General features: G+C 36.7%; 1 protein-coding gene across 1 annotated transcript in view; it reads right to left on the reverse strand.

Annotated features, from left to right (window-relative positions):
• The window catches only part of LOC118648674, a gene marked incomplete at its 5' end in the record, with an annotated part of 26,007 nt that extends 14,337 nt beyond the window's left edge, over window positions 1-11,670 (reverse strand). The window contains one exon of the mRNA XM_036295046.1: window positions 11,556-11,670. Coding sequence (XP_036150939.1) covers window positions 11,556-11,670 — 115 coding nt within the window. The remainder of the gene's footprint in view (window positions 1-11,555) is intronic.
• Between the last annotated feature and the right edge of the window lie 1,054 nt (window positions 11,671-12,724).

Genomic DNA, 12,724 nt, shown 5'->3' on the forward strand with positions numbered 1-12,724 from the left:
AGCCTTGCCATTAAATCCGTTTACTTTTCTATAATGTGAAATGCGAAGAAATTTACTGTAGCGGGGGGAAACAGAATAACTCATTAAAAAACGTATAACGCCACTGCATCCTCTTACTAGTCTAGACGATTATCGTTTCTCCTAGCGATCCAAAGATCAAGGAATAGATCGAGGGCGTTTATAATGCCCAGAAGGAGCTAAGAAACCGCACTTAGGATATAAACGTTCTCCTCTTTTTTTCTCGTCCGCCTGTGGGAAACTCGCGGCCACTGGAACGTGTGCTTAGCTTTTACGATGATCGTGCGCCGCTTAATTGCGCCAGTAGATACGGACGGTGCATAGCCAGACGCGCGTGTGAGATCATGCGAGTACTTCTAACTTGACATGCCATATCTGACGTATCTCTCAATGTGAATTTATGTCCGTTTGTGTTCGCGTATTCTCAGCTATTTCCATTCGTTTTAAAGATTAAAACAATTCGATTAAAAATTATAAATAAAATTAAAAATAAATTAAGAAAGCAAGCTAAACCCAAATCAAACTGATTCTTGGACATAAACTTTCAAGTGTTTATCAATGCCTGACAAACTATCTTTTCACTTTTATTTAAAATTCTGTAATTGTTTTTGTATCTAAAGAATTGTTTTCAAGTTTAATTTTGTTTTTAATTTCATTTTTGATAGGAAATGTTGTCATGACATTATATGAGGCATTTATAAGCATTTTCTATAAAGAGCGAGATACATGTTCCAAGTTTTATTTCATCCTATTCTGTTTTGTAAAATGATTCGAACGCGCTCGTGCACAAATTTATCGGAAATTAGGACGTCGTAAGTAGATAATGTTAGCAATCTTATTGCCCTGCTCTCCTATTTTATACTCGTGATTGCATAATTTGTTGGCATGCACGATCAAACGTGTGCATTCACTAACTGATATGCGGTGCCGCATACTTGACTTGTGCAACGAGTATTCCTTCACTTTTCGATCCGAAAGACAGTAATGTTTCCTTGTAAAGAGGATCCTTTGGGCTATCACGTTAATAGCAGATCGTATTTCATAATATCTTGAATAAAAATATCACACGTTACATAACTGAAATTATATTTACACGGAAGGAACGGTTTTGCTGAAGTATCTAAACATTTTGCTGGACACAGATCTAAAACAAATTTTCCATTAAACTATTAAAATGATTACGAAGACCGTTCAAGCATGATGAGCAACGCTGTAAAAAGTTTAACATTCTAACAACCAGTTTGAACGTCCTACATAATTATTTGGGCCCAACAGAAAATTATTTAAGATCTATCTCCAATTAAATTTTGAAAGACTTTAGCCAAATCTTTGTACTTCCTGTATAGCGTTTCTACAAAACTGTATATAATTTTATATTTTATATTTTATATATACTACTGCCAAAGTTTTCCTTTATATCTTGCTGACTTGCATATTAATTGAGTAAGAATAGCTGCCGGAAACCAGTGTGCTCTTTCCGATTGCTAAAGTAATGCAATGTTAATAGAGAACCGTTATTTACTTTATAACGGTCGCAACGTAAACTTTCAGAGCGACATTTAGCCATAAACTGCATCACCTTATCCAGTTGAGAATCAATAGTACTTTCATATCCTGCCCCGGAAGGCGCTGCTATGGAACTAAGTATTAGCTTTCCGCGTGAAGCAAATTCAATTCCGCAGCAACATTCCTACTTTCATTTAAATGTGTTTCACACGTCCTTTACCCACGGTGTATTGAATCGTATTGTCAGGCTATACCTACAGAACTAACAGTCGTGACAATAGAAGATCAAATAATCAGATAGATATGTAAAAATGTTTAGAGGTTTAAATTTTTAATTTTTTTACTTGTACTTTTTCTTCAAAATTTCGAAATATCTTAATTACACTCATAGCGTGACATTTCATATATTCTTATGTAACTTTAATGAAACATATTCAAAGTGTTTTTCTTTGCCAATCAAACAAAAACAGCTCATTTTTATTTTGCATCCCTAATAAACATTTTTCTCCGAATTTCTTAAAATTTCTGTGTAATTTTATAAATTTGAAAAGTTTCACCGATTTTTATATAAATTAAAATACTTTTTAAAAATGTTTAAAAAGTCTACAAATTTTAAACTCTTTCTTTAAATATAAATTTTATAATATCCCAAGATTCCTTAAAAAATTTCTTATTCTACAATTTCTGACAAAATTTTATAAAATCTGAAAAAATTTTAAACATATTTAAAAATTATAGAACAAATCTTAGAAACTGTAAAATATTTCAGAATGCACATGTATGAAAAGTTCTGAGAAAAGATGTAAACTTTCTCAGTATTTCTGAAAAGTATTTCAATTCATATATAAATTCTGAGAAAAATTTTCACCAGGGATACGTGCTCAGAAAGGATCTTCTTACATTAAAATTACTGCGATCAGATTATTCCAGCAGGTAGCATGACGTTAAGTAGTTTCTTCGTGATTCTACCAGGCTTAATCACGTAGATGAAAATTTCTCTCGTAACAACGAGCGCGGCGTGTCCTTTTGCCGTGGAGGATCGACGGGAGAAATTTCACCCCGAGGTCATTCGGAATTCACACTTTCTGTTTCACCGTTATTACCTGATGCTAACACGGAGCATTTTTTATGCGGGGGAGAACGAATCGGAAACAATTTCCAAGGCGGTATCGCGCACGAGAACGAGAAGAAAAGAGGCAGGCGCGCGCGCGCGGAAATTATCCGATTGAAACCAGAAACGCTCTTGTCCGGAAAATTTTGCACGCGAGGAGCCACGCTTTCGAGGCTCGTGACCGCACTTCCTGCGACTCTTTTATTACCACCGGATCATTAAATATGATTGAACGCACCCACGATACATTTCCTATGTAATTAATAAGTTTCTATATGGTTAGCGCACCGAAGTAACGCCGAAGTTATATGTAACGTAAATTATATCATTAAAATTTTAGTGAATTTTTCGAATAAGGAAAATCTAATTTAATGACGATAAAAAGTTATATAAAATAAATATACAATTTTTTCGTAGCTTTATATTACACTAAATTAATTTTTCTAGGCATGGATTGTCTTCACATTTCTTTCCAACATGAATAGTAATTTTTTCTTCTTGCGAAGTAAAAATAACGCATAGAATTTCATTTCTCGAGTGAAAGAGATATCGCATAAAAATGGCACGAAAAACTGAAATCCACGATCGTAAACTCGATGTATCGAATCCTGTTGTCTCCTAAATTAAATATATCGACTTTAAGTGTTGTCGAAACAGGTTTTTTTTCTTGGAGGAAGTTATTTGCTGGTGGCGATATACGGGTTGAACAGTAAAAGTGGGTGAGGAGAAAAAAAGCGAAAAAAAAGTTTTAACCTTCGCCTTGTGTCTACCGAGGAGAAATTGATTAATGGGACAATCGACGTGTCGCTTCGTGTCTCCGCTTACAGGAAGCCTAAAACATTCCAGTTCCGCCTCTTATTCAAATTTTGAGAAAGCTCATTGCCGAGATAAATCAACAGGATCAGATAAGTTTTACTTTCTTTTTACTAAATAAAAGTTACAATTAATAGCTCCACAAATTAACTTATGTTTAAAAATGCATAAATGAAAACCAAATTAGTTGACTGTTACGTTAAAATTAAATTAAAAACTTAATTTTAGAAATTATGTTATATCAAATTAGAACGTCGTAATTTTTTAAAGTCAAGTTACTCAAAACAATTATAATACAAATCCTCAAATTAATATTTTATTTATAACTAAGTTTATGCAAAATAACAAAAAATATTGTGTCTTGTGAGTAAATGTAGATAAATTTTTAAAGTTAAAAGAAGTTAATAAGTTGAAGTTTATGTTATGTTATTTTGAAAATAAAGTTAAGTTAAAAATTAATTAAATTAAATTAAACGTTATCAACTAGTTTTAACTACTACTCGAGCCTGTAAATCAAGTATCGCAGTTTGGAACGAATATCGAAACTTCTCTGCAAAACGGAGGAAACTACCGATCGAATTCACGTAATCATCTTCGTCAATTTTCAACTCAGGCAGGGAAGGTAAGAGAAAGTGCGATTAAGAGCGTAATGTAAAAAAAGGGGGGCGCGTATTATTTCAAGATCGCCGCGAGAGATATCGAGAAGTAGTGTGATATCGCGCGGTTCTGAGACTCGCCCATCGAATCCCAAAAAGATCTCATTTATCGTTGTAAAATTAATTCTTCTCATTGTAAAATTAATAGGCAAACACGCTTTCCAATACAGATATCGCGATTCTCGCGCGGCGCGGCGCGGCGCGGCGCGGCGCGGCGGCGTGTTACCCGCGTCACGCTCTCTTCGATCGCCCGTAATTTGTCTTAAGCGGCATTTGATCCGGCCCGTTCCTGCTATTAACGCTTGACCAATTATTAGCGATCGAGCGACTCTCCGTCCCTTACCCGACGGTGTCCGGAAAGTGAAACGATGCGGTAATAACGCCGCTCACGGATTCCTCACTCTTCCCCTCGCGGTCATATCGACAGGCGAGCGCGGGATCCTCGAGGCCCGCTCGAAGAGGAAAAGGCAAGAAGTCAATTGCACAAAAAATGATAGTTTTACGAGGCGAACGTTTCTTTTTATTTTATTTTTACCCCCGCATCTCTTCCTCTCCCTTTTTTCTCGTAAGCTCCGATGATGATAAACCGTTGCGATAAAATTATAACGCGAGAACGGATTTCTCGATACGTATATCCCAGCTCTCGTTACAAAGGGAAACCCGAGCGTTCAATAATTCCGATTGTAAAACGGTTATAATGGATACCTCCGAGAGAGCGTATATCGTCACGCGTTGCCGCAAATGGTCTCGTTGCGGCAATTCAGTTTCAGGGACCGATCCCCTGAGTGGACGTTTTGCAAGATCGCGGAGATGGGCTCGCGTGTAAGAATCCGGTACGACGTGTCGAAATCGAATGGTGGACTGCTCCCGCGGCGCGCGATATTTCGTATTAAACATCGTTTGCGCAAAATGAAACGGAGATCGCTCGCTCGCTCGCTCGCCCAATTGGCTAATCCGGATAATTTGTCCGTATCGTTACGATTACCATTCCGCGATTACCATTACGCGAAAATGAAGAAATCACTCTCGGCGAGGGGAGCAAGAGAATCGCGGGGAGATTGGAGACACGTGTCTGGTGTGTTCGCGGCTAATTATCTGCAATTATGGACCCCCGATTACAATCCTCGATTGCACCACTTAATCGAGCTGAGAGTAGAAACGATTACGGAGAGGGAAACCTAGTCGTTCCATTCCTGTCGAGATAACATTTTCAAAATTTATGAAGTTATCGCGCGCGGCGCGTGTGTATTATGTACGCATATGTGTGTTTTACGAATGGAAAAAAAACCCGTATGTCGCAAAACGCACGTAAATCTTGTCAACCTGGAAACTTTCCTTTCGAAACACACAATCTGCCATCTCATTTAATTAGACGTCTTTCCTGCGTTGGGTGTTGTAGCTTCACTTTTACCGAGATGTAGTAGCGTTAAGCAGAGAGGCGAGAAAGGTACAAAAAAATAAAACGCTTTCGCGGAGATCACTCTCTGATGAACCAGTTGATTAAAACCGGCGATACTCTTCCGGTTGGTAGCCGCCCGAGACTGTACAAAAAAAACTGACCTGTGCGAACGATATTAATGTTAATGAATGCTAGTAATGCAAATGAGATTACATTTGTATTTTAGAGCACATTTCTACTTCTTATTAAAATAATTTTTGATTCAGATAGAAAAAAATCGCCACCAAATTTTTAGTATTATTTTCGAATCTGATATAAAACAATCTAAATTTTTTTCATAATTTTTTCATTGTTTAAAAAGTGCATTCTTAAAACCCGGGTTCATAAGAAATCGCAAGACTTAAGTCTACTATAATTTAATTAGATAAAACATATTCATAATTTGACTCGAGATGACTCAAATGTTGCATAATATTCATTTTATTAACCCACGCGATTTCGCGTATCACACTAAAACATCTTGACCCAGTCTTTTATACCTTACAATCTCCTCATTGTTTTGTTACATCAGGCTAATTGTGTCATTAATTGCTTTCATGATATTTGATGCTTAGATTTCTTAATGCATCTACGGAATGAAAGGCGACCTTTCTTCCGCATTTACGTTATCGAGATTTCATCGGGCGATCTGGACAATAGCTTAATTGGACAACAATAGCGCAATGCGATTCAGTTAATATAATCGATGATTATTCCGCGATCCAGGCGCGTTCACACGTGTCGTGTGTAATTAATTTCATTAGAATGCATAACGGGCTTTCACATAACGTGATAGTCGCTGATATCAATTTCCTTCCGATACCACGCTTCGTACTACGAAGTTCGTAGTACGTTCCGCTCCGCGCAAAACATTCACGAGATTCCCGATTAACACGAGATTGCGTAATTTCCCCTCGCCCGAGAAATTAATTACGCGCGCCTGTTCACCTGTCCCGCGTCAGCCTTCCTGCAAAACAACGAAATTTTGCCCGCGCCGCCGTATCCGCTTCTGCTTCGTTACTCTCATTAGAAGTAGATTTCTGGAGAAAGTGAAAGAGCACACGCGTAGCATCCTTCACCTTCACCCATTGTCCCGTATATTTGCCTCGATCTCACCTCGTATCGCCAGGTAAGATTCGTGGCGCAAAGATCCGATATTTCTTGATCGCATCGATACATTGCGCTGATAAATTAATGCTCGACCACACAAAAGCAAGTTATTAATAATGTAACACTATAATATTAATAACATATATTATAATATTAATAATTAATTAAATTATTTGAGAAAGAGAGAATTAAAAAATATTTTACATCATCAGTCAGACGCAATAATTCCGGGAATAACATACAAATAACAAAGTACTATTATACGAGTATACGATTTCGCTTGATTTGCGTGTATCTTAAAATGATTCTTAATTAGACATATTCTCGCTCATGTAGTATATCAATATTTAATAATCATACAGCTCTTCCATAATACGCATTGTACTAGTCAGGAAAACTCTTTATTCGCCACAATACGCATTGTATTAATATGGAAAATTCTTCCTTCTCCCTATATTTAATTCGGATACGCTCTAAATAAACCATTCCTTATGGGGAAAAAGAAATATGGGGATAAAAAGAACATCGCAGCAGCCAGCACCGTTTCAACGAGCGTACGACGAAGGAAAATCACTTTTGCAAGCGTAGCAGATCGCACGTCTGCGACTTAAAGACGATTTCTAACGCGTGCCAGAAAATCATTACAACACGACGATACAATGCATGCCTGCGTTTGTGCCTGTAATTACGCGCGCTTTAGATTGCGCCCCCCCTTAATTTTGCTCAATATTTATCTCGTGGAACGACTCGGGGTGATGTTGCGTGAATTGCTCCACGTTCGCGCAAAAGATTATGGGTAAATCGAAGTGGAACGGAGAAAAGACTGTATGCCTCTTATGTAAATTGCGGAAAAGCGTGGAACGTTAACGCTCTTTTACTGATCACCGTTAACTGGTCACGGAATATAATGCCGCCTAATGACGATGTATTTTGTGCGATTGTATAAAAAAAAAAGATTATCTCTCTGTACGTGTTATTTTACAATACATCAGATACATGCAATTAATTTTAGAAGTATCTTCAGATCTACGTGTTCTCTTTAAGTCTTTTTGTTGAGATATAAGATTTATATTATGTAACACATAAATAATATACAATACAATTTTTATTATGTTACATTATCTCAAATGCTACTTCTCTTAAACGATTAGTTAAAATTTCTTTAATATTTTTCAAAATATAACACTATTTTTACAGAATATATAAATAATATGCTTAATAAAATAACTTATTTTACTATATATATATTATTTATACAATAAAACCGCTAAATATAATAACAAAAAATAAGTATGCAAATGTTACATGAAAATAATTATTATGCTACTCAAACAAACAAAACGTACGTACAACACGTTGTTCCAAATATCAAGTGTAAATATCTAATCAGATGTATCTACTCTGATAAAGATGAATGCTCCCTCATTGCTCACGTATTAGAAAGTTCCTGCCTATACACAACGTGCGTATATGCTTAGTACCTAGCATACATCGTTGAAGAAGTTTCCGGAAGAAGATGCTCGAACCGGAAGCTACTTCAATTGGATGTCCCTCGTATTTCCTTTTACACGCGCACGAGATATTTTCCGTACCGTACATGGAAACCTGAATTTTTTCTCAGTGGTCTGAGTGAAAGGTCTCCTCTGAGTGATCCGACATGTCCCGTACCGTTTGGCTCCACTCTATTGTCCGATACGATGTATCCTCCTAATTAACGAATACTTTTTCCCCCCAATCAGATAGAGATTATTATGTATGCAGCATTATTTATATAAAAACTATCGAAAGATTGCATTATTTATATACTTTAAGAAACTTAAGAGAAACATAGAAACGTAAAAATTATTGAAACGTGGAGTTATACAGCTTTAATATTTACCTTAAATTTGATAGATGACAGTTATAGTTTAAGAGAATTGGCATTGAGTAAGACATACAAAATGAGCAAAAAATATTGAAAAACAAGATATTGGAATTAAATGATTTTTCTAATTATTTTCAGAAAAAAGTATTAAGATAAAGTCATCGAAAAATTAATTATTTTATTATCATTTCCAGACTATACAATTTCTTCGTATAAAATATTTATTTCCCCAAATGCCTTATTTTAAGATATTTTACCGATACGATTCTTTACTCACTGTACTTTCGGATGCTGTTGCATATTTTTTTTAATTATGAATTTTTCATCAACGCGTGACTTCACAAATTTCGCGTGCGACATTCTCGATTCATGCACAGAATCGATTCCAGAGAGAAACCTAGCAATTAGAATGAGACCCTGCTAAGAGAAAAAGAGAAAGAGGGATACGCGGAATGAATATCGTGGTCCAGATGTAAAACACGTAGTGCGGAAGAGTGAAAGAAGATATGAGAAAGAGAGAAGGCAAAAGAGAGAGAGAGAGGGGGGGGGTCAAGAGTCACTCTGTTAGTGGGTGAGCATACGCGCGGTTCTACTTTCGTGCTTTGTTGTTTTACGATCTTACGCTTCGGAGCTCGAGCGTTGTAACCACTGAACGGATCGATCTAAAGAGAAAGATAGAGAAATATTCAAATTGACACACGAACATCTATCTTACTCTTTCTGTGAAAGCATATATTAAAGTAAGTAGGTTAAAATAAAATACACGATGATATATAGAAAATTCGATGACAATATTTCATTCGACAACCAATTGAATTGTCAATTTTATAAAATTGCTACAATATTTGTCACGTATTAACTTATGTTGTTTTTTGTTGTGGCGTAACGAATACAACATTTTACATGCTCTACATATTTCTATTCTTATTTATTTCATATATTCATTAATTTATATTTACTAATATGTAGTACCAACTTAATATTAGATAATTTTGGATTTAAAATAGTTTCAAAAATGCTGATATTTGAATGTCGTTTTCCCTTAATATAACAACACATATCCCATATAAAACTTATTTATTAATATTTTTTATCCGTCTCTCTTTCTCAAATTATGTTTCTACTAAAAATTTTCAACATTTTACATAAATCAAAAGAGATAGAAATTAATTTTTTTGCGTTAATTTATTGCACAGAAGACAGAAGAAACCACACAGTGTCATAAAATTGAAGTAAAAGTTTCCTCGCATCTGTAACGAATATCTGTTGAAAAAATTAGCCTGTGTAATATCATTGAATTATCATAGCTATAAAACCGGTACTGCGTTAAAGTGCGTTACTTAAAAAGATCGATTGTATCGCTTTCTAGGCAATGCTCGCTTCCTGCGCCTTCCACCTCGAACAGAAACATTGCGAAGAGCAAGTTCGACGAACAGGCGAGCGTGAGACGCGCGCATATTAGATTCCGCGTTCGGTCTTTATGAGGAAAGACGAAAGAGAAGAGCGTAATTAACGCAAAGCGCGATCCTCCTTTTTTTTCTTCTTTGCACACGGTTACTGTCTCGACGCGCCGGTGAAATTTCACTACGATCGTTGAAGCAGATAGCTGGAGGATTCGCGATGCAACTAGCGCGCCGGCAACGGCCTGATTACGTCAGGCTTAGCAATTTCATTAAATCTGCATACTCGTCCGCGCTCGAGTAATCTGCGTGCCCGGGGCAATACATTAAACCGAGTCCCTGGCGAAATTTCGACACGAATCCAATCAAACGTCAAAGGATTTGTTGCGGAAAACGCGAGGGAGATTGATGACGGACCTCTGAAATACGAAGTCGAAATACGAAGTCCCGAGACTTGAATGAAAAATACTCTTCAATCACTATACTCGCAGTTCAATCGACTATTCAATCTATCCTAATTAAGTAGATAGATACGTTAATAATAAACTTAAGTGTTATGTTCCCGATTAATATAACCCGCTCAGTAGTTCGAGGGAATAATTTAGTTTATTACTAAAAATCTTATATCTAATTACCTTATTTTTATACTTTTATAATTATGTATTTTTCATATTATACATACACACATTTATCTAATTTATTGCTTATAATGGTTTAGATATTCCCGCATTAGAATTCGAACGTCATTTCAAAAAGCGACTTCTGAGAGTATAACTTTTCCATGAAATTTTCATGGCACTAAAATGTTTAAAATAATGGAACAATTACTTTCACCACAAAGCGATCTGCGGTTTGTACGATTCATTTGGATGTGAATGCCGTTTCAATGATAATTTCAAACGCATTTAAATTTCCGCACGCGTTTGTATGTTTTTGTATCACCATAGATTGCCGCTTTAAAACGGATATGGAAACTACCGTTCTTATCGCCAAATGATTTTTGTATCAAGATATGCGAATTAATGTACTATGAAGCCGCGAATAATTTCCATTCGAGAAGGTTATTCAATTGCCTCGTGACTGATCAAACTGCAAAGAACTCAGTTTTTTTTTCGCGACTGTAGAAATTTTTTTATTACCTCCATTACTGCACGACTTGACAGAAATTTATGTAAAAATTTGCGATATGGATTAATAGCATATTATAGCAATTGGATAAGTAAGGCGAAACCAAATAGGAATTAAACACGTGAAAAATCGAATTTATCAATACACCGCCTTTGATGAAATATTAATTCAAAACGTCTCGCGGGCAAATCTCGCGCCGTTACACTTCCATTACGCAAAGATTTTGCTGGCCGATCGAAGAAAGTTTTTTGACGCGGGAGAAAGCTGCGCGATGGAGTTAATTAAAAAAAATGAAAGTAATTCTGACGAAAACTGTCGCTCAATGGTCCTACAAATTTCCCGACTAAATAAAACGAGAGGCTAATTCATAAATCATTAAAAATAGAAGAAACACGGAAATTTTGATTAGATCGTTTGCGCGTTTGAATCGCGTGCGTTGATATTAAGTGCACTTTCGCAGTTCAATAGTAAAACATGCAAAACAGATAATATCGCACTTCCTGTTACTCACCTGTTGAAGATGAGGCAACTCGGCGCCACTCAAAATCGCGGGATCGGCCTCGGCTACCACGAGGATGTCCCCCCGCGGTATCAACGCGGTCCACAGAAAGCACAAAGAAGTATCTCTGCCACATCACGGAAGGACGGGGTTTTGTTCCTGGCTCTAAAAAAATCGACGTCTACACTACGACGGCGAGACACCCGAGGTTGTGTATCTCCTCTTCGAATTTCACCACCGGTACATCGGAGAGCCCTCTCTCCAATTTGCCAATTTGCAATTGCTCTCTCTCGGTAGCAGTCTAATCTCAGCCGACGATCCTTGTAAATAAAGATGAATTCACCTTCCCCTTAAAATAATCTTACTCGTGAGATCAGACGTGGAGTTCCCGTATTGTGTTGACGTTTGTTTCTTAGCCTCCTCGATCTTATCGGTCGTCGTGTTCTCGCTTAATCACGCGGGAGAAGTGACTCTCGCGTCCAGGGGATACCCAGGCATTGAATTCAGCGTGGCACCTTTTCTTCTTTCTTCCTTCCCGTGTCCAGGAAGAGAGAGAAAGAGACGAGATCAGGAAGAGACTGAGCCGATCACTATGCCTGCCAGCTAAACCAGTTGCGGGGCAACGACGAGTTCGCACGTCGACGGGGACGAGTTCGGGACTGTTGGAGATCGGAAAACGTCTGAGAGTTTTACTTCTCTCCGCGCGATACGGGAAGAGTTCTCGCGGTCCGTCCAAGTGGGAGACAGCCACCAGGTAGGCCGGTGAACGTCAACAAAGAAGGAGCCCACTTCTTTCTTCACTCGGTAGTTTCTTGAGATAGGGTGAAAGACCGTATTACTGACAGCGTCCACGCACACGCCTTACTGCAAATCAAAATTTAATGTCTTAGAATGTAAAAACTATCTTTATTATTATTTTATTAAATTTCTATAGAATTTAATTATAAACTAATAACTAATAAAAAATAAAAGTCTCGAACGTTATCAAAATTTAAATGCCTTACAGAAAACAAAAACTATACCTTTTTATAATTTTAATAAAACTTTTTATTTATCTAATTATAGACTAATGACTAATAGAAATACAAGTTCTAATCCAATTAGAAGTTGAGTGAAAAAATTTTAAATTTCAGAAATTTTTTCTGGGACACGTAAATATTAGATAAATTTCTTAATACTAA

Source organism: Monomorium pharaonis, unplaced genomic scaffold (assembly GCF_013373865.1).
Source record: "Monomorium pharaonis isolate MP-MQ-018 unplaced genomic scaffold, ASM1337386v2 scaffold_59, whole genome shotgun sequence".
NCBI lineage: Eukaryota > Metazoa > Arthropoda > Insecta > Hymenoptera > Formicidae > Monomorium > Monomorium pharaonis.